Source organism: Lissotriton helveticus, chromosome 8 (assembly GCF_964261635.1).
Source record: "Lissotriton helveticus chromosome 8, aLisHel1.1, whole genome shotgun sequence".
Classification (NCBI taxonomy): domain Eukaryota; kingdom Metazoa; phylum Chordata; class Amphibia; order Caudata; family Salamandridae; genus Lissotriton; species Lissotriton helveticus.
In genome coordinates this window covers 1,146,125,231-1,146,147,427 of record NC_136069.1, presented here as the reverse complement: position 1 = coordinate 1,146,147,427, position 22,197 = coordinate 1,146,125,231, and the positions used below count along the sequence as shown (strand labels likewise).

At 39.2% G+C, this 22,197-nt stretch overlaps 1 protein-coding gene across 1 annotated transcript in view; it reads right to left on the bottom strand.

Moving 5' to 3' along the window:
• NPAS2 (neuronal PAS domain protein 2) overlaps window positions 1-22,197 on the bottom strand; it is a 420,609-nt gene that overhangs the window by 186,239 nt on the left and 212,173 nt on the right. The window contains exon 9 of the mRNA XM_078658025.1: window positions 7,032-7,114. Within this exon, the coding sequence (XP_078514151.1) occupies window positions 7,032-7,114 (83 nt within the window). The remainder of the gene's footprint in view (window positions 1-7,031; window positions 7,115-22,197) is intronic.

Sequence of the window (22,197 nt, the reverse complement as noted above, 5' to 3'; positions counted from 1 at the left end):
TCTTCCCTGACTTCATCCAAGCGTTTGAAGAAGGATCCACCATCTCCTGGGAGTAACTCTTCCTCCTCCACCATGGATCTCATTCTGGAAGAACTCTGTGCCTTCAAGCCTTTTATGGAAACCACCACAAAGAACATGCAGGCAATGCAGGAGAAGTGGACATCTTTGGACTCACGCGTTGCAACTTTGGAACAATCCTCAGATTCTTTACATTCTTCTTGCTCCCGCATTCCTGCAATAGAGGCTGAAATTCTTCTCTTCCGGCGTCAAGCTGAGGATTTGGAAAATAGAAATCGCAGGAATAACCTTCGCTTATACGGCCTTCCGGAACTTACAGAAGGGTCAAACCCTACCATCTTTTTCCAATCTTTCCTTGCGAAACTACTTGACGCCCTGGCCTTGTCCTCCATCAATATTCAACGAGCACACCGTCTTGGACCCAGGGTTGCTACCAAACCCAGAGGTGTTATTATGCTGTTCTTGCAGTACACTGACCTCCTGCAGGTCCTCTCAGCCGCCAAGCTCAAGAAGCAAATCATGTGGGAAGGTCATCGTCTCTATATCTCACAAGATGTCTCCAAGGCCACCGCGGACCGAAGGAAAAAGTTTTTAGACTTGAGACCTCAGTTAAGAGCTATTAATGCAAGATACGGTCTTCTTCATCCTTGCCTCTTCAAGGTTACATATAAAGACAAAACTACCACATATGAGGATCCTGCGGCTCTGCAAGCCTTTCTTCGTCAGCTGCATCCGGATGTCATGGACACCTCCAAACCTGGCTGAATAGCCTTGTTGTCCATTGTCTAATGTTTCTTTCTGACCTCGTCTACTTTTGGCTCTACTTGCCTTGTTGCTGTTTTGTTCTGCTTTAATACCATTTCTCGTTGTTTTAGCTGTTTTGTTAATTGAGATTACTGTTTCATGTACTATTATCCTTAGACAAGTCGTGCTTTCACTATGATTTCCTACATTATCCCCTAATGTTTATCTCCTTCCTTTAGATACTTCCCTCGTCAACCCATCTCGATACTTCCTATTGTTTTATGTCGTGCCCATTGGATTCCCAAATACTACTGGTTGGTTGCTCGCTCTGGTTGTTCTCGTCGTCATCTCCCGCAACCATCACCCCCATTCCTGTTTGGGTTTTTTCCGTTTTCGTAAGTATGTCTTTCAGTCGTTCGTTCGAACTTGTACTGTCTCTATGTACATTTCTGTCTCTATTTTCTTTTTCTTACTCTTGCACTCCTCTTTACCTTTTCCCTGGCCTCTTCTACTCTTTTCTTTCTTTTCTTTTGATATCCATTTCTGGATCATCACTGTTCTCATTCTTGACTCCTTTTTCTTTTCACCTTACTCCTCTACTTTTCTAATTTCTTCTCAATTGTATTTTTATGCATTATTAAGCATGTTGCTTCTAGCTGTTTTCTAAATTGTTTCATTCCGTGTAACGACATGGAACGTTAAGGGATTAAATAATCCCATCAAAAGGCAGAGGGTTCTCTCCCATTTAGCAAGACTTAAAACTGATGTTGCCCTCCTTCAAGAATCTCATCTCACTGAACCGGAGGCTTTGAAGCTTAAACGTTGTTGGGTGGGTCATGTTCTTTGCTCCCCTACGACTTCTAGGAAGAATGGAGTTGTTCTTTTGTTACACAAAAAGTTAAATGTTTCCTCGATTACTCATGAATGTGATGTTGATGGCCGTTGGCTTATTGTTAATTTACTCATCGATAACATCCCACTTACCCTTTTTAATGTGTACGCTCCTACTGCAATTGATCAATCTTTCTGGCCTGCTATTTCTACCAAGTTGTCCTCCCTTACTGCAGAGTACATACTCCTTGCTGGAGATTGCAATCAGATTGTAGATCCCTTCCTTGACCGACACTCAAAAGTCAAATTTACCCCCTCTAGAATGCACACGCAATTTCTGAATTCCTTTAAAAATAATGCCCTTGTAGACATTTGGAGACTATGCAATCCTGAACTTCGTGAATATCGTTTCTTCTCCCCTCCTCATCAATCCCAATCCCGTATCGATCATATCTTTCTCAGTAAACCTTTATCCCAACACGCTATTCGCTCAGAGATTGGCTCCATTTTACTCTCAGACCATGCCCCAGTTTTTGTAGACCTAGATTTACTCCCATTCTCCCCACATTCTGGCAGATGGAGATTTAATAATGCTTTACTTTCTGACCCCACTTTTGGTGCTGAGTTTACTGCTTTTGCCAAGGAATTTTTTCTTTTAAATCAAACCCCATATTCTCCCTTTGTTATGGTTTGGGACTCATTTAAAGCAGCCTCTAGGGGTTTTATTATTAATTTTGTCTCACGGCGGAAAAAATTACAAGAGGCCAAGTCGGAGAAAATTTTAACTGACATCAAGGCTTTAGAACACGCTTACTTCACCTCTAAATCTGATTCATCCCTTAAAGCTCTTATTGATGCAAAAATCTCTTTTAATAAATTTACAACAGATGCCGCTTCTAATATCCTCCTCAAATGTAATTCTAGATATTATGGTGGTAAAAATAAAATGGGGAAGCTCTTGGCTAACTACTTGAAGATTCGTAAAGAACGCACAAAAATCCAATCTATTAAAACCTCTTCTGGTGAATCCACATTTAAAGACAAAGAAATTCTTGCAGAATTTACAAAATTTTATGATACGCTTTATACTCCAGAGCAAACTCCTACTCCTGATGATCTTCTTGCTTATTTTCAATCTCTCCCTTCTCCCCCAACCTCACATGTTGATTTTCACACTTTGGAACATGATATTTCTCTTTCTGAAATCTCCCATGCTGTTTCTAAGCTTCATCATGGTAAATCCCCAGGCCCTGATGGCTTTACAATTGAATTTTACAGTCACTTTGCTTCTCTTCTCCTTTCCAAACTCCTACTTTTATTTCAATCCTTTTCTGACGCCGACTCTTCTAGCGGCTCCTTCCAACAAGCCTTAATTTGTTTAATTCCAAAGGAAGATAAGGATCATTCCTTATGCAAAAACTATAGACCAATCTCTTTGGTTAACACTGATTATAAAATTCTAGCGAAAATATTAGCCTTACGTATGGATCCTCTTCTACCGGATATCATCGGACCAGAACAATCTGGTTTTGTCAAAGGGCGTCTCTCCTCAGACAATTTCCGAGTTTTTCTCAACATACTTGGTAAATCATCTTCACTCACTCTTCCTTTTGCAGCTATTTCCCTAGATGCGGAGAAGGCTTTCGATCGCATTGGGTGGGATTTCATGTTTCAGGCTTTACGTTGGATTGGTATTCCCCCTAAATTTATTTCTATTATCTCTCTACTTTATTCTAATCCCCAAGCTTCTATTTTTGTTAATGGGATGTCTTCAGATTACTTTTCTCTACATAGAGTCAGACAAGGCTGCCCACTATCCCCCCTACTTTTTATTTTAGCCTTAGAACCCTTCCTTACTAAAATTCGCTTAGATGACACTATTTCTGGTTTTCCTTTTGGTTCCCAACAAGTCAAGCTCTCGGTTTATGCCGATGATATTCTTTTCTATTGCCACGACCCTGTTACTTCCATTCCCTCTTTTCTTCAACAGGTTTCTTCTTTTTCCGCAGTCTCCGGATATCGTTTGAACACTGATAAGTGTGAGATTCTACCTTTGAATCCTCTTTGTCAGAAACATCTTTTTTCTTGTACAGGTTTTTCTTGGCAACCATCCAAAATTAAATACCTAGGGGTCTGGTTTGCTCCTTTGATTTCCGATACTCTCAAGCTAAATTTTGACTATGTATATAAGAAAATGGATACAGCTATCACTCGTTGGCATCCGCTCTATTTGTCCTGGTGGGGCCGACTCAACTCTATAAAGATGATGCTTTCTCCCCTACTTCTTTACACTATTTCCATGCTTCCTCTACACATTCCCCTCTCTTTCCTTAAAAAGATTCATTCTTTATTACTGAAATTCCTTTGGAATGGTAAACGATCCCGAATAGCCCTTGCTTCCTTACGTAAAGACAAAGCTCAATCCGGAGTGCGCTTTCCCGATTTCAAACAATACCATCGTGCTTTTTCCCTGAAACAATCGATTCGCTGGTTATCATCTAATTTGCCACATCATCCCTCTGTTTGGCTAAATATGGAATCTTCTTTCATTTCCCCTTTCACCTTCCGGGAATTCTTGTCTTTTACATCTTCCTTAACTCGTCTCCGCTCACCTATGCTTTCACACTCTCGTAACCTCCTTTCCCCCTACGTATCTTCCTCTTATTCATCTCTTCTCTCTCTACATGAACAACCGATTTGGAATAACGCTCTTCTCAAAATCCGCAACCGTACCATATACTGGAAAACTTGACATTCTCGAGGACTTTCCTGGATCTCTCAATTATTATCTCAAGGTAAACCTCTCCCATTTCAGCATCTTCAATCTGTTTTCTCTTTGCCCGTTTCTGCCCGAACGCAATATAACACCCTTTATCCAGTCTTGCTTTCATATCTTCAAACTCTCCCATCCTCTAACGAGATCCCGGTAGATCGCAGACCCACTTCCCTTTTATTGGAAACGTCTCCTTCTGCTTCCGCTTTATATAATTCTTTTCGTCTTACCAATGATAGATTAAAATCTCGTACCGAGCTTGCATGGGAGCTGGACTTTTCTCAGACTTGGCCGGCCCTTTTTTGGGATAAAATTTGGACTAAACTCCATAGGACCTCCAGGGCTGCTAACACTACCCAGACTTTATTTTTCATTTATCACAGAATTTTATTTACCCCTTTCGCCCTATCCCGTTTTTAAACAGACACTCCCTCTTCCTGTGGGTCCTGTCCATCCCCCTCCGCTGATCTCAAACATATGTTGTTCGATTGCCCTCCTATCTCCCAGTTCTGGCAGCTGGTCTGGAAGCAAATTCAAAAGATTTTTCAATTCCAGGTCCCTTTTTCGCCCTCACTAGTTTCCCTTGGTTCCCTCTCGTCGGAACTTCCTTGCCCCTCCAGTCATTACCCTTTGCTTGACCTTTTCCTTGCTATAGCTTTTCATGTTATTACCTCTAACTGGAAACAAGCTACGAATGTTACCTATCAGTCCTGGTGAAATGCAATTTGTTTTAACCATCGTTTGGACACCAACTATGTATCCCCCATCTCCCTGGCTATTAAACGTGACCTACTTTGGCTTCCTTTGGTAACATATCTCTCTCCCTCTGCTCCTGTTCCTCCTTCCCCGGCTTCGGACACGGTTGAAGTTCGCAAACCCCCATGATTTCCTTATTACCTGTCTATTTACACATGTATTTGATTACTACTATTATTGTGTTCATATATATTGTATTTTGCTTAGTATATTTCTATTTATATGACATGTTCATGCTTTCTCATGCTTGTAATGCTTACTCTTATGATGTTTTTATTTTAATGTTTATTTCTGCCATTTGCTTATTGTAACTCTTCTCCTTTCCTTTCCCCTTCCTCTCCCTTTTCTATTCCTCAATAAATCAAACTTAAAAAAAAATGTTATATCTATATTACCTACTGGCTAAAGCCAGTAGGTAGTTATAGTTAGGACCAACTTTTCCTATAGGCAAAGTGTTTTTGGTTTTGCTAATAACTTTAGTGCCATTTGACGAATCTTCACAAAATAGTTTGCCACTCATTTTAGCGGCTGTGTGGAAAGTTTTGGGCTGATTCGTCAAGCAGGGAGCCGAGAAATAGGGGTATCCCAATACACTTTATCCCCATGCAGTCTATGGAGATTTTGCACTTTTTAGACACAACTACAGCCCGAACTGCAGATCGAAATTACACCAATTTTTTCAGAAAGGTAGATTTTGGTCTAGAAAGAATCCTTTTAGTAATTTTGAGTAAATCTTTTTCCATAGTTTTGGGAGTTTTTGTGTCCTTTTTTATATTTTGCATTGACTACATGGATACAGAGAAAAGTAGCAAGAGTAAGGACCAAAGATCAGGGGATCTCTCAGCTGGATAGTGTAAGCAGAAGAAAGTCATGTTTTCTTTCTTTCTTAAATTGGTCAAGATTTCGTGCAATGCTGTTCAAATTATACATTCATGAGTGGATATTTTCCGTCACTGAGCCATACTTTGATTATATTGGAGATGATATTGGAGAATAAAAACACTGCTGGGGACAAGACAACGCATTTAAAAAAATGTAATGGCAATAACCAAGTTGGTGTTTTCATTGAGGTGTATTGAGAAGAAGGCACCAAGGTGAAGGTAAAGTTTGGAAGAAGTAAACAGGTTGTGTCCAAGGTAGAGTGATTTAGAAGAAAGAAGAGGACAAATAGCCCCACTACTTCTTTTGATAGGAAACGTGATAACTAAGCTAAATAATTTGCATTTGGCAGTGCGGACCAACACTTACGAACAAAAGATAACATTGTAGAATAAGTGCCCGCAACATCTTATGGTAGTATACTACCCAACAATCATGGCAACAAAAGAAGCATACTTCAAAGGCATACGCTCACAGTTTCATATCCGTGGAAAAAATACAGCTACTCTTCCTTAAAATTGTTTTCTATCACTGTGCTATTACTAACTGTGTTCCTTTGCATTGTAGGGAATGCCCTTGATTGCATCTGGCCCACAGCATACACAGGAAGTCCTCCATGCTACTTACGTTATCCCAGTAGAAATTCCCTCCATTGCAATCATGTGACTCACCAGCCTCTGTTGTGTGTTGGAGACGTGAAAACACTAACCTAATTTATCAAAGAGGAACTATTTGAATGTCTTTAACAATTAATCCTCTTCTTCTCAATTCTTATTATTATAACATTTCATAAAATGTAAAATGTTATTATGAAAAGACAAGTTATGTCTAAACTGGTTAAGCCAAATTCAGCAAGAACATCATTAATTTTTTCAGATTACTGGTAGGACTTCTGTGTCAATCAAAAGCTAATGCACAATAATGCACACTTATTTAAAACCTATTATTTTACAAAAAGACTCACATGGTTATGACATAGGAAATGCATACATTCAAATAAAAGGCAAACATAACATATATCCCCACAAACCTGTGATCCAGAAATAAAAACTTCCATTCCAGGCTATGTCTTGAAGTAAATTCCTCAAGCGGTTCATCCACTATGCACATTTCCTGCAGGATAATAAGTTAACAGTTTGTCATGCCTTGAAAGATGACCAAAAGAAAAGAAACAGTTAACAACAATATCCTCTGCATTGATTTTCATCAGGAATGATTTAGGCCCTAGATACAAGTGGGCCAGTAAATTACGACCCGTGCGTAAACCCCTGTGTATACACATGGGTCAGATTTATGAGTATGACTGTATTTAACGCATCCAATAATGATTAGATGCATTAAATATCTTATTAAATTTCAGGGGATTAAATCTGCTGAAATTTAAGTGGGAAAATTGTACGGTATTTACAGTACCATGAGGATTTTGGTGCATTAAACATCAAAATATGCATGTTATTCTACACAAACGTGTGATAAATGTTATTCATCACATACAATAAATAACGTACCCCTTGGTATCGTTATTTATCATGTGTGATAACTGACACTTTAACTCATAATCAGGGCCTCAGTTGTGTATAAACTATTTTTAAATTGAAGGGCAAAAATCTGTATTTAAATTTAAAAAAGGTGAACCACCCACCACATCTGGAGATGCTGCACTGCAGCATGCTGAAGTTGTATGTCAGACAATCGATTTAAAAATATTGATATGCCAAATTATTGTGGCCATGAAGTCAACAACCATAATTTCATGATGGTAAGAATAGATGGCTAAGTATAGATTTATTATACTTTAACTCTACATTTCCATAACTTGGAGATATGTATCATCAAGTTACATATATGTGGAGTAAATCCATACCTGTCCATATCCTTACTCATAATATTCTGGTTGTTGATATCTTGGCCAGATAATATTTTGATAGTATACCTACTAACAAGACACCAGTTCCAGCTCCGCTGACAACACCTCGGCTACAGACAACATGTTCATGATATTCATCTTCAGGACACTTGTGATAAAGTTGTTACTCTTTCTGTTCATCTGTTATATACACATCAAAAAACTCAACCTTATATTTTCTTTGGTAATGGAAACAGAGATGGGGAATATTTCATACACATTGCGGCCTAGTCATATATATATTACCTACTGGCAAAAGCCAGTAGGTAGTTATAGTTAGGACCAACTTTTCCCATAGACAAAGCATTTTTGGGTTTGCTAATAACTTTGGTGCAGTTTGAGGAATCTTCACAAAATAGTTTTCCTCTCACTTTAGCTGTTGTGGAAAGTTTTAGGCTGATCAAGCAGGGGGCCGAGAAATAGGATATCCCAATACGCTTTATCCCCATGCAATGTCTATGGGAATTTTTCACTTTTTAGATACGACAACAGCCCGAACTGCAGATCGGAATGACACCAAATTTTTCAGAACGGTAGATCTTGGTCTAGAAAGAACCCTTTTTGTAATTTTGAGTAAATCTGTTTCCATAGTTTGGGAGTTATTAAAGAAAGAAATTTGTGTATATTTAGGGATGCATATCCTTTGTGGATCTACCCATGTGGGATCCGTGGGCAAAAGCAAGGTCTTGACTGTCTGGCTACAACCTGAAAGGAAAGTTGCGGCTGCCATTTTGTTTCTTGGCTGGGCCCTGGGGAGAAAACATGAATAAAAACTCACATAAGGGGTCAGGATAGAGGTATCCTAACCCCATAGGACACATGGAAGGGTCTCTGAGGGACCCCTCATGGGCAAAACAATTACTGAATATTTTGTTTTTTGATTCGCAGTCCATCGCAGCTCAGCGTTAACCCCCAGTGTAAATGAAAAAAAAACACCCAGTAACACACTAAACTCCTGCCGTGCACAGTCAAAGACCGTGCGCAGAGTGGAGTTGGCTGTCTGTTGTGGCTTGGCTGCAGGGCCACAATGTACGGTCAACGGATGTTTGCACTTGCGGTTGTATTAACATATTGTAATTAAATATTATTTTACATTACAAAAACATAGAAATTCACTGAAAAAACCCAAAGGTTACAGGGTTCATATTTTACACACACAGCAGTTATACTTAACTGAGCACTTATAGATATACTTATCTGAAGAAACAATAACTCATGCCATAAAGTAACTTTAGGCCACAAGATATACTTTCTTACCATAAGTATAACTACATAAGTATAACTATAAGTGCTCAGATAATTATAACGATAACTGCTGAATTCCTATGATTTTGTGTGTCGAAAATGTGAACATAACTATAACGCCCCTGTAAAGTTTGTTTTTGTCTGTGAATTTCTTTTTTAACGTAAAGTGATATTAAATTACCATACGTTAATACAACCACCAGCACGCACGTCCTTTGTAACCTTTGTTTTTTTCAATGAACACACATATGATATCTACCTGTATCTATATGTGTATATATATATATATATATTCACTGAAAAAACCATAGGTTATAGACCATATATAGTTAGGAATTAGCATTTACAAAACCTTAAAAATTCACTGACAAAAACCATAGGTTATACACCATATATAGTTAGGAATTAGCATTTAAAAAACCTTATTTTACTCACACAAAACCAATGAAATTCCATATATAGTTAGTTGTACTAACTATATATCACGCACCCGCAATCCACTGCTGATGATGTCACATATTACATCATTCATGACATGGTCAGTGACATCACTGATGACATCACTGATGACATCTCAAATGACATCACTGATGACATCACTGATGACATCTCAAATGACATCACTGATGACATCACTGATGACATCTCAAATGACATTACTGATGACATCACTGATAAAATCATTCATGTGATAATACGATGAACCTCTTCAGACTCTAATATAACCTTAGATACACTCAGTGTAAACACAGACTCACAGATTGTCACTCATCCATGAAGTTACACACACACCTAGACAGTCATGCAAACAATCAATCACACCTCCGTTTCCTTAACTATACAGTTAAACACACCTTACTTATTCAAACATATACTAAAACATATTTACTCACTTATACAATCCTGGATACAAGTTCACAATGATCCATACAGCCACTCACACATTCACTGGCTCTTATGCACAGTTATTTATATATGTCAACTCTCACATGTACTGTATTTTACATATGTACTTAATTTGACATGTAGCACTGAGATATCTATTCACTCACCAATACAGTCATGCACACAGTCAACCGCCCATACAGCTGTTTCCAACATGCACTTTTGAATCCATACATCTATGCACAGAGTCATACACTTCCCAGCCACCCACACACACACTCAGTCTCCCATACAAATGCTTGGGCAACCAATCAATAACCTATATAGTTACTCATATAGCTACTGATCAACACATGCAGCAGTTTACAGAACAACAGACATAATGATGCACAAATTAAGACAGTTTAGTCACTAACCCATGCACTCAGTGAGACACATTTAATCACTCACTCATACATTCAGTCATGCACCTACTAAATCCTTCGTCCAGACACTTATACATCGACTCATTCATAAATATGTAAGACATATTTTAACTTTACAGAAAAATACAGTCACTGGATGTTGTCATCAGTGATGTCATCAGTGATGTCATTTGAGATGTCATCAGTGATGTCATCAGTGATGTCACTGACCATGTCATGAATGATGTAATATGTGACATCATCAGCAGTGGATTGCGGGTGCGTGATATATAGTTAGTACAACTAACTATATATGGAATTTCATTGGTTTTGTGTGAGTAAAATAAGGTTTTTTAAATGCTAATTCCTAACTATATATGGTGTATAACCTATGGTTTTTGTCAGTGAATTTTTAAGGTTTTGTAAATGCTAATTCCTAACTATATATGGTCTATAACCTATGGTTTTTTCAGTGAATTTCATTGGTTTTTTAATAGCTAATATCAAAACCTTTACAATGTATTATTCTTTAAAAAGAAAAATATTTTTTACATGTTTTTTATACAATTTTTTTTAAATTTTTTTTTGTTTCGCTCCCAGTACGCGTACCGGTTAGCTTCCCGTTAGCTCAATCCGGAGGCGCGACCCGGTGCGCGAACCGGTAAACGTTCCTTTTGCGCACCTCTCGCGTTACAAAACAACATCGTGACGCTTCGCGTCAGCATGACGTTTCGCGTTCTCGCGTAATACGTCATATTACGTGCTACGTTCGCGTACCCGGAAGCGCAGCGGTACGCGAACCGGAAGCGATCCGCGGCGCGGCGCCGACCGCGTAACGTAAACATAGCAGGTCATGTGACTCGGTAATAACACTTTTCATTGGTTCATTTCACTTTTGGTTTCCTAATGATGTAATACTAGGTCATGTGATCTAAAATGAACACTTTTCATTGGTTTAGAACTTTTGTTTTTCCCAAATGATGAAAACCCCTCCTTCTTTCATCACTCTGACTTTCATCTTGGTGAGAGAAAGACCCTTTATTGAGACTTTGAGATGGCTTCATTAGTAGCTTCAGCTGGTGCTAGCCCACCACCTCCACCAAATCCAAGAAAGAGAGGACCACCTGCAGAAGTAATTTTGCAAGAAGAGGAAGAACAGGAAGAGGAGGAAGAGGAGGAAGAGCATGAGTTTTTGCCAGAGGAGCCCAGGAGGTACAATCGAAAGGAGAATTACATCTGGCAATTCTACAGAATTCCTGAGGGGCAAAAGAAAGTGAATGCACGCTACGTGTTTTGCCGTATATGCGGTGATAGATTGTCAAGGGGCACTGATAAAAAATACAGTTATGGCAATCATACTATGCATCGGCATATGAGTAGGTGGCACCCAAATAATTATAGTGCTGCCCAGCTACGTGACGAACAACAAAATCCCCTCCCAATGGCAAGAAGATCGGTGGTTCCAGAGGTGTCGGGACCAGAGGCGAGGGAGATGATCGCAAACATCCAAATGTTGTTTGGGCACGTAAAGCAAGTGTGCGTGGAATGTGGCACTTTCATCTGCTACAGAGAAAGTAGCATCACTTTGATTTTGCGAGCAATTCAAAATCATATTAATGTTTGTACGAAACGCACCAAAAAATAAATTCTTTTTTTTTTTTTTGCTCCTGTTGAGCCCTTTATAATGGATCGTTTTTGTTTCCCCCCCCCCCAAAAAACCAAAAAAAATTTAAAAACGTTCAGAAAATACAAAAAAAGTAAAAAAATGTTCAAAAAATACTAAAAAAAATATAAAACAACAAAAACATAAAAAAAAAAGTTCTTTTCAGAACTAACTCCCCATTATAAAAAAATTGGTAGAATATTTGGAACTCTGCCAACCTCTATTTCTCTTAGTTCGCTCCCGGAGCGCTACCCGGTACGCGTACCGGAAGCTAACCAAAAAAAATATTTTTTTAAAAAAAGAACAGTAAGTATAAGGTAAGCAAACAGACAGTTATGTTAAAAGAAAGACAGCTCTAGGGAGTAAACTAAGGATACTGTTACCTACAATCCACTGCTGATGATGTCACATATTACATCATTCATGACATGGTCAGTAACATCAACAGCAGTGGATTGTAGGTAACAGTATCCTTAGTTTACTCCCTATAGCTGTCTTTCTTTTAACATAACTGTCTCTTTCCTTCCCTTATAGTTACTGTTCTTTTTTAAAAAACATTTTTTTGATCAGTCATAAACAGTGACATTAATAGAAACAGAGAGAGTGAACAAGAGTGAAGAACTATGGTCCTCCTCAGCCACCCTCAGAAAACCAAGGGGGTCAAGATACATCTACCGTGCCCCCTTCTACCCATTCTGAACATTATTTGCCCTCCATCTTGTATCTTGATTCGACCGAAACACAAAATGGTGGACTGCCATAACGCTGCTGGTTTGCGAACCGGGCAACTTCCCGGGAAGCGGTCCAAAAAAAAAAAAGTTGGGAAAGTAATTCACAGACACTAAGAGTAATAGAGATGGAGTGAGTGAACAAGACTGAGGAACTATGAGAACAGAGGGACTGAGAAAAAGAGTGGAAGGAGTTGAGTAAATAGGTAATAGAGAAAGGAATGAGGAAAGTAGCAAAGGCAGGAAACTGAGGATTAAAGAAGTGAAGCAGTGGATCTAATAGTAGGTGAATGTGATAGAAATGTAACGAAAAGAGTACAACTATTTACCTTGTAATTGCCGTTAAATTAATCACATTTTATTTCTATACTTTCAATCTGTGAAAGAGAGAACCAACATTTGAAAAAAATTAAAATATGTATTTAAAAATTACAAAAGACAAGGGAAAAGATTGAAGGACAAATAGTTTTTCAACAACTTTGACACTGACAGAAGCTTCTGCTTCTCCAGGCCCCCTACACAGTCCTAAAGATATACATTTTAAACTAACAGTATCTTGATGCAGATGAAGTGAGGCCTATCTTAAAACATGGTGCATATTTTGCATTGCTCTTGTTTCAGAAAAGTGTCGCTTCAGGATGCCAATAACATGTCTCCTATCCAGAGATTTGTTTGAGGTGAGGCCTACTCAGAGTTCAAGATAAGATTTACACTTGTTGAAGTGTACAGAGGAGATAATATCTGTGAAAGTCTACCAATGAAGTGAGTCATGTCCACTGCACTCTTCAACAAAGTAGAAACCTCCTCTGCCCTTTCTGCCTATTTTCCATAGCAACCACCTCTTGGAGAAACTCTGGTGTTTGCAAATTCACACAACAATGTTGCAATTGAACTCTGAACTCTCAGTGCACCTGCATATCCAGTGCTTTCTTTCATTTAATGATTTTTTATTGACCACTCAAAATACATCTTTCAAACAACACATCTGTACACCCTAACTTTCTGTTTTCATCAATCAAAATCCACCAATCACTGTTACTACTTCATGAACACAGAAACTCCACAGTTTTTTTCATTTCAAACTCTCATTTTTTCAACTGCCATTTCATTGCCACACTTCATCTGATTGCAGGAGAACCTTCTCTCACCATGTTTTCTGTCTGGATTGTTGGTCATAGTTATATTCACTGGGCTCAAAGGTACGTTGAAAGCAGGAATTTACCTAACCTCAATTTACAAGATGTGGAAATTAAGTGGTTTGGCCACAGAGGATTAAAATGTCACCAATTGATACCATTGGTGAAAACCTTTATGCATTTGCCAAAACCTGACCTGTTAATTGTGCACTGTGGAGGTAATGACTTGGGCACTTTGACTGGTGTAGGTCTGGAAATGCTTTTAAAGGACACCTTTGAGCAATTAATGGCACTTTTTCCTCAGACTGCCTTGGTATATTCAAATATATGCCAAAGACAGAAATGGAGGTGGTCAAACCAATTTTGTCCACAAATTGAGAAGTCGAGGAAGCATGTAAACAAATCTGTTTCAGCTTACATGAGAGACCATGGAATGGGCTCCCTGTACAACAATAACTTGCGTTACTACATGCAAGATATCTACAGAGGAGATGGAGTTCACTTCTCAGATGAGGGCAACAGAGTTTTCACTCTGAATTTAAAAATGTGCATTGGTACCTACTTATAAGTACCAAAATGTACCATAAACCCAAAAGCTCTTCTCAGAGCTACCCTACATCTAATCACTCACAATTATTATTTTACTCTAACTTTTTTCACTAATTTTCAACAAAGTACACTCCCTGGGGCGCTACCCGGTACGCGTACCGGGAGCTAACCTCGCGAAATTTTTTTTAAAAATGTTTTTTTTTCGCACATATAAACCTCCTCAGCCACCCTCAGAAAACCTAGGGGGTCAAGATAAGTCTACCGTGCCCCCTTCTACCCATTCTGAACATTATTTGCCCTCCATCTTGTATCTTAATTCGACCGAAACACAAAATGGTGGACTCCCGGAACGCTTAAGGTACGCGAACCGGGGCGCTCAACGGTTCGCGTACCGGGTCGCTCCCTGGGAAGCGCACCATCAAAAAAGGTGGGAAAGTAGTTCACAGAAAAGCCACTGGAGACAATTTCACCAAATATAGATTAGCTCATACTACATACCAATCCCTACCATTTTCACAAATTTGATTGGAATTCCATTTAGCCATTTAGCCTGTAGACCTCTCTAAATACCGTGAGGTAAATTACTTCACAAAACACATCTGAAATGTTGGAATTGACAACCAATTAAAATGTTACTTTCATTTTCTACTTTTTTTACCTCACATTTGATTGGTTATGTACCCGAATATATATAAAGGAAGAGAAGGAAACACAGCCATTTTGACTACTACTTCCTGGTGTACATTTCAATAGGATTTTCATTAATAACTTCAACTTCTTTTTAAAGGTAAGTTGTTATTTTTAAAACTGAAGTATATTGTGCACTTTAAGTTAATATGGCAAACTTTTTCTGTTAGTTATATACTATCCCTCTGTAGTACTTATAAATTTAGATACACTTTTTTATATTCCTACTTCCACTCTGATACTATACACTGCCCAAAGATAAATTCTCTGTTAAAAACTGCCTATCTAAAATTAATCCCAACAGTGCCCTACCTCTACTAATATATATTTTTTTTATGCAAATTTCAGGAAAAATGGAAAGTGAACAAAACATTTCATTTGAAATTGTCCTTCCAGAGTCCAACACAGAAATCATTGATCCAAATGAGATTGAATTTATGGATGAAACTTGGGACCAAGAACTACTGCAATGTGTACAAGCAGTAGATAACCTCCTTGCAAATGAGGACATTTTACAACCTCAGAGACTACAATCTATATTCCATGATTATTATGAAATTTCTGACAATGAAATGTTAGAAAGTTTAATAAATTATGAAACACAATAAAAAAAGCTTAAAAAAAAAAAAAAAAAAAATAATCAACAAAACCAACAATCAATTAACATACAGCATTTGAAAAGTCTATCATTCATTTTTCATTGTGGTACGCTCCCCAGAACGCTTCCCGGTTCGCGTACCGGGCGCTAACCACGAAAAAAAACAAAAAAAAATTTTTTTTTTTTTGCTTCGCGGGCCCCTTTAAAGCCTCCACATCAAACCTAGGGGGTCAGGGAGGATCTACTATGCCCCCTTATGGTCATTTCCCCCTTTGTTTTGGCCTCCTCTTGTCACTCGATCCTACCGAGAGACAAGATGGCGGCCGCTCCGGACTGTTTAGAATGTTGACAGACACCGGAGAGCCAATCAACTTCGCTACGCGAAGTTCCGTTACGCGTCAAGTACGCGTACCGGGGCGCTGCCCGGTCCTCGCTTACAGATATATATCTTTTTTTGAACGTTATTTTCTCAAAATCCACTGCAGCACATATATTGAGACCTACAAAAGGCACATCGGGCTACCAGTCCCTACAATTTTGCCAAGTTTCGTGCAAATCCATTCAGCCGTTCGGGCTAAAAGTGAGGCTAACCGCCCTATGGAAAACTCAATGTTAAAAACACGTTTTGGGACCCCCCTTTTTTCTCGGCCCCCCCTGGACCAACTCCCCCCAAATTTCCAGTGGCTGCTCAGAAACAAAATGTTTCATTTTGCTGAAAATTTCAGCCAATTCCGTCCACAAACGCCAAAGTTATTAGACATAGAATTTTCAAAAAACCCATAGAGAAAAAATCCTAACTATATATACCTACTGGCGACCGCCAGTAGGTAATATATATATATATTCACTGAAAAAACCATAGGTTTCAGGAGTTATATAGTTAGGAATTAGTTTTTAAAAAACCTTTGAAATTCACTCAAAAAACTATAAGTTTTAGTGGTGTTATAGTTAGCTGGACATTTTACTCATACAAAACCAATGAAATTGCTCCTATATAGTTAGTTGTACTGCACCCGCAATCCACTGCTGATGATGTCACATATTAGATCATTCATGACATGGTCAGTGACATCACTGATGACATCTCAAATGACATCACTGATGACATCATCCAGTGAATGTGGTTTGCTTCATTATTTAAATATGCATTATATATATATAGCAATTTACATTGAAGAATGAGAGGATATATATAAATAAATATTTGGATGGAGGATTTAGTAGCAGTGTAATTGACTGTTTACTTGACCAATTTATAATGTCTCACTAAATATAGTGGATAGTGACTAAACTGTGTGAATATCTGTATCACTTTGTCAGTTTTGTGTAAACTTATTCTACAGTTGGTTACTAGCTATGTGAAAGTCTATATTAGTTATTGATTAGTTAACTGAGTATTTGTATGGGAGTGTGAAAGTGTGCGTGGTTCGGTGGGGGGTGTGTGACTGTCCTAAGATGTGTGAATAGTTGATTCAGTAGATATATGAAGTTAAAACTACATGTTCTAACAGTTTGGGTGAGGGAATCTCTTTATGGGTGTGGTGATGAGCAAATATATTTCTCAAAGGTACAGGTCCAACAAACTAGAAAAATAAAAGGCAGTGTATGTGTCAGTTGTTGTATATAAATAAGTATACATAAGACACAATGATTGTGTGAGTGACTGTATGGATAACTGTATACTTGTAATAATGATTTTATAATTCACTAAGTATGAGTTACTATCTAAATGAACAGAAGAAGTGGTGTTTGTATACGTGTTTTGCTAAGTAAATATGTAAGTAGGATCCATTGTTTGCATAAGTGAGTAGGATGACTTCATATGTGAATAGGATGCGTGCTGTTGTTTAATGTCGATATAGATGTATAAGTATTTTTGATAGTGTTCTATTGTTCATTGACAGCATGTATGAGTGAATCCATAGGTAAGTGATTAGATGTGTGTATACATCTATGAATCACTGAGTGGATTTTTAGATACTTGTATTGCTGTGACAATGGATTTAAATATGATACTCTGTATTTTACAAACAGTGATGAGAAATTGTAATAGTGTATGAAAAGGTGTATGTGATTGTCACGTGGATGATGTCATCAGTGATGTCATCAGTGATGTCATTTGAGATGTCATCAGTGATGTCACTGACCATGTCATGAATGATCTAATATGTGACATCATCAGCAGTGGATTGCGGGTGCGCGAAATATAGTTAGTACAACTAACTATATAGGAGCAATTTCATTGGTTTTGTATGAGTAAAATGTCCAGCTAACTATAACACCACTAAAACGTATAGTTTTTTGAGTGAATTTCAAAGGTTTTTTAAAAACGAATTCCTAACTATATAACTCCTGAAACCTATGGTTTTTTCAGTGAATTTCAAAGGTTTTTTTAAATCTAATTCCTAACTATATAAGGCCTGAAACCTATGTTTTTTTCAGTGAATTTCAAAGTTTTTTTAAATGCGGATTCCTAACTATATAAGGCCTGAAACCTATGGTTTTTTCAGTGAATTTCAAAGGTTTTTTAAATGCTAATTCCTAACTATATAAGGCCTGAAACCTATGGTTTTTTCAGTGTTTAAAAAAAAAAAAAATTGATTGGTTAACTGGCTTATTAAGTGTATCTTAGTGAATACATATATTAGCGAGTAATGTTTAAATATTTAAATATATGCATGATTGATGTAATATGTGACGTCATCAGCAGTGCATTGCAGACGTGCAAGTTACAGTGAGTCCAACTAACTATAACGTGGGAATTTCAATGGTTTTATACGAGTAAAATTTCCAGCTAACTATAACTGGTGTGAAACCTATGGTTTTTTCAGTGAATTTCAAAGGTTTTTTTAAATGCTAATTCCTAACTATAACTGGTGTGTAACCTATGGTTTTTTCAGTGAATATATATATATATATAAAATTTCTATGGCAAAATGAAACCCCTCATTTTGTTCCTTTTCAAATTAAATGTATTAAGTGTTACCACTTTATTCCAATCAAGATGACTTCAGGTGTGCCATACGTTTGTCATAAGTAAGACTGTTAGTGTTCTAGTTGTTCTTTAGAACACTCTGGGACATTCTGTCATTGGGCTATAGTTGGGCTACATCTGGCTGATATTTGGGCTACATTTGGGCTCTTTTGTCTCTGGTGGCCATCTTGGGAGACTGCATATCAGAATTTTTTTAATGAAATATAAGAGGATTTGAGAAGTCACTCAAAATGTGCCCTAATTTTTCTTTCTTCAGCACTAATCATAATTTCTATGGCAAAATGAACCCCTTCATTTTGTTCCTTTGCAAATTAAATGTTTTAAGTGTTAACACTTTATTCCAATCAAGATGACTTCAGGTGTGCCATCCTTTTGTCATAAGTAAGACTGTTAGCGCTCTAGTTGTTCTTTAGAACACTCTGGGACATTCTGTCATTGGGCTATAGTTGGGCTACATCTGGCTGATATTTGGGCTACATTTGTTTTTTTTTGTCTCTGGTGGCCATCTTTGGGCTACATTGGGCTACATTTGGGCTCTAACATATATATAGCCCAATGTAGCCCAATATATATTTTTTCAAAGTTAATTTTCGCAAAAACCACTGGAGCACATATCTTGAGACATAGCAAAGGCACATCGGGCTACCAGTCCCTACAATTTTGCCAAGTTTGGTGGAAAACCATTCAGCCGTTCGGGCTAAAAGTGAGTCCAACCGCCCTATGGAAATTAACATGGGGAAAACACGTTTTGGGACCCCCCTTTTATCTCGGCCCCCGCTTGACGAATCCCCCCCAAACTTTCAGGGAAGGAGCGGAGCGCCACGAGGCAAAGTTAAGGTAACGTTCAGGAAGATTCCTCAACCGGTGCCAAAGTTATTCCTAATAGAATGTTGCAATTTCCCTATGGAAAACAATCCTAACTATATATACCTACTGGCTATCGCCAGTAGGTAAAATATATATATATATATATATATATATATATATATTACCTACTGGCGGTTGCCAGTAGGTAGTTATAGTTAGGACCTATTTACCATAGGAAAATCGCAACATTCTATTCCCAATAACTTTGGCGCCGATTGACAAATCTTCGCGACATTTTCAAAACGAATTCATTGTTGATATCAGCTCCTATGTTGAAAGTTTGGGGGTGATTCGTCAAGGGGGGGCTGAGAAAAAAGGGGGAACCCCAAAACGTGTTTTCTCCATGTTAATTTCCATAGAAAACTTTAGACAAGGCTACAGGTCAAACGGGTGATCGGAATTACCCCAAATTTCGTCTAAAAAGCACGCTTTTGTTTATTTGGTGTAAATCTGTTCAGTAGTTTTTGAGAACTATCGAAATTTACAGATATTAATATTTGGGAATTCTGCCATCTGATTGGCTGAGGAATTACGAGCACGAGCTTGCTGCTCATTGGCTGCGAACGGTTGCAACTAGGAAGTGTTGGCCGCCATTTTGTTATTCCGTTGAAGCGAGTAAGGGGAAAAAAGGGCAAAATAAATGGGAAATAGGAGTATAGGAGCACTGTAACCTCTGTGGGGTGTTTAGGGCTCGCCATTCTCTATAAAAGCAATTTCAGCTGCAAGATCAACGAGGGCACCGTAAAGGACTGTGAAAATGGTAATTTCTCCCTCCAGATCTCTCCCACCACTTCACTATCGGGTCTGCTGGTATACCGACCACCAGGCGCGATAGGTGATTTCGCTAGCACGCTGATGGATCACATCCTTTTAAAAACATTAGAAACGCCCAACTTCCTCCTTCTAGGGGACTTGAACCTTCACTTTCTAGACAAGGCAGACAACACGGCCGCCAATCTCCAAGCAGACCTCATGTCAGCTGACCTCCTGCTCCTGAACTCGAAACCCACGCACGAGAAAGGGCATCTCCTAGACCCTGTCTTCTCTAACATTAAAAATCTTCAAACACAAGACCCTACCCCTCTCCCATGGACCGACCACTTTCTGGTCCCCATGCACTGGCCCTTTCAGCCCGCCACGGTTCCTAAACAGAAAACCAAGATTCTAACCAGACGTTGGAACAAGCTAAGACCAGAAGAATGGGAAGTGAAGCTGAGGGAATCCGACGGTCCCCTCTCCACTGACCCTAACACCGCCGATAGGGAGTTCAACAGCTGGCTCACCAACTCCCTAGACAGCCTCGTCCCACTAACATGCGCCCTCAAGCATGTAAAAAGGATTAACCATGCCCCTTGGTACACTCCGGCCCTGAACATCCTCAGGAAGGAGTGCAAAAAGACGGAGCGGACTTGGAGAAAAAATAAAACGGCGACGAACAAAAACGCCTACCAAACAGCCATGAAGGCATACAAACAAGCCCTCCACAGCGCAAAAAGCTCCTTCTTTGAGGAAAAAATAAAGAACTCCGCGTGCTCTGCGAAGGAGACTTTTTCCATCCTTAAAGAGCTTCTCCATGTCCCAGCGCCCCCGCAGATATCCCTGGACCCCAAAGCAGCCGAGGAGAAATGCGCCAACTTGGCTAATTTCTTTGATAATAAAATAAAGAAAATCCTTTCCTCCCTACCTGCCACCAATCAGGCCACCCCCGGATCAGCAAAGGAATGTACCCTCACGTCAAAAAATCCCACTGATTCCTCCGAACTCCCCAGTTTAGCCTCATTCGGACCATTCACGGAAGAAGAAGTGGCAACCACCCTGGCAGCCACGAAAAGTGGCGCTCCCAGCGACCCAGTGCCCGTTCGGTTTACAAAAAACATCGCCAGGACTATTGTAGCTAGACTCACGGCCCTAATTAACACCTCGTTTACCCAAGGAGAAGTCCCTCAAAGCTGGAAGGAGGCCGTGGTCAAAGGTGTATTGAAGAAGCCATCACTAGACCCCACGGACTTGTCCAACTACAGACCCATCTCGCTCCTCCCCTGGATAGGGAAGGTCGCAGAGAAATTTGCAAATAAACAGCTGTCCCACTTCTTGGAGGCAAACCTTCTCTTAAAAAACTCCCAAACCGGCTTTAGACCAGGTCAGGGGACAGACACCGCCCTCCTAGCGGCCGTAGAAAAAGCGAGGGAAATTATTGACACAGGAGGATCAGTGGCAGTGGTCCTCCTGGACCTCAGCGCGGCATTCGACACTGTCAACCATCAGGTCCTAGCCCAGCGCCTAGACAACACAGGCATACAAGACAGTGCGCTGAGATGGCTTACATCCTTCCTCTCCCAACGCTCCTTCCAAGTTTGGGAAGGAGAAAGCCGCTCCCTCCGAATCCCCCTCCGGTGTGGAGTGCCACAGGGCTCTTCACTGAGCCCTACGCTTTTCAACGTGTATATGGCCCCACTGGAGGAGCTGGTCGCCCCATTCGGAGTCACGATCGTCAGCTACGCTGACGACACCCAGTTGGTGGTGACTCTCTCAC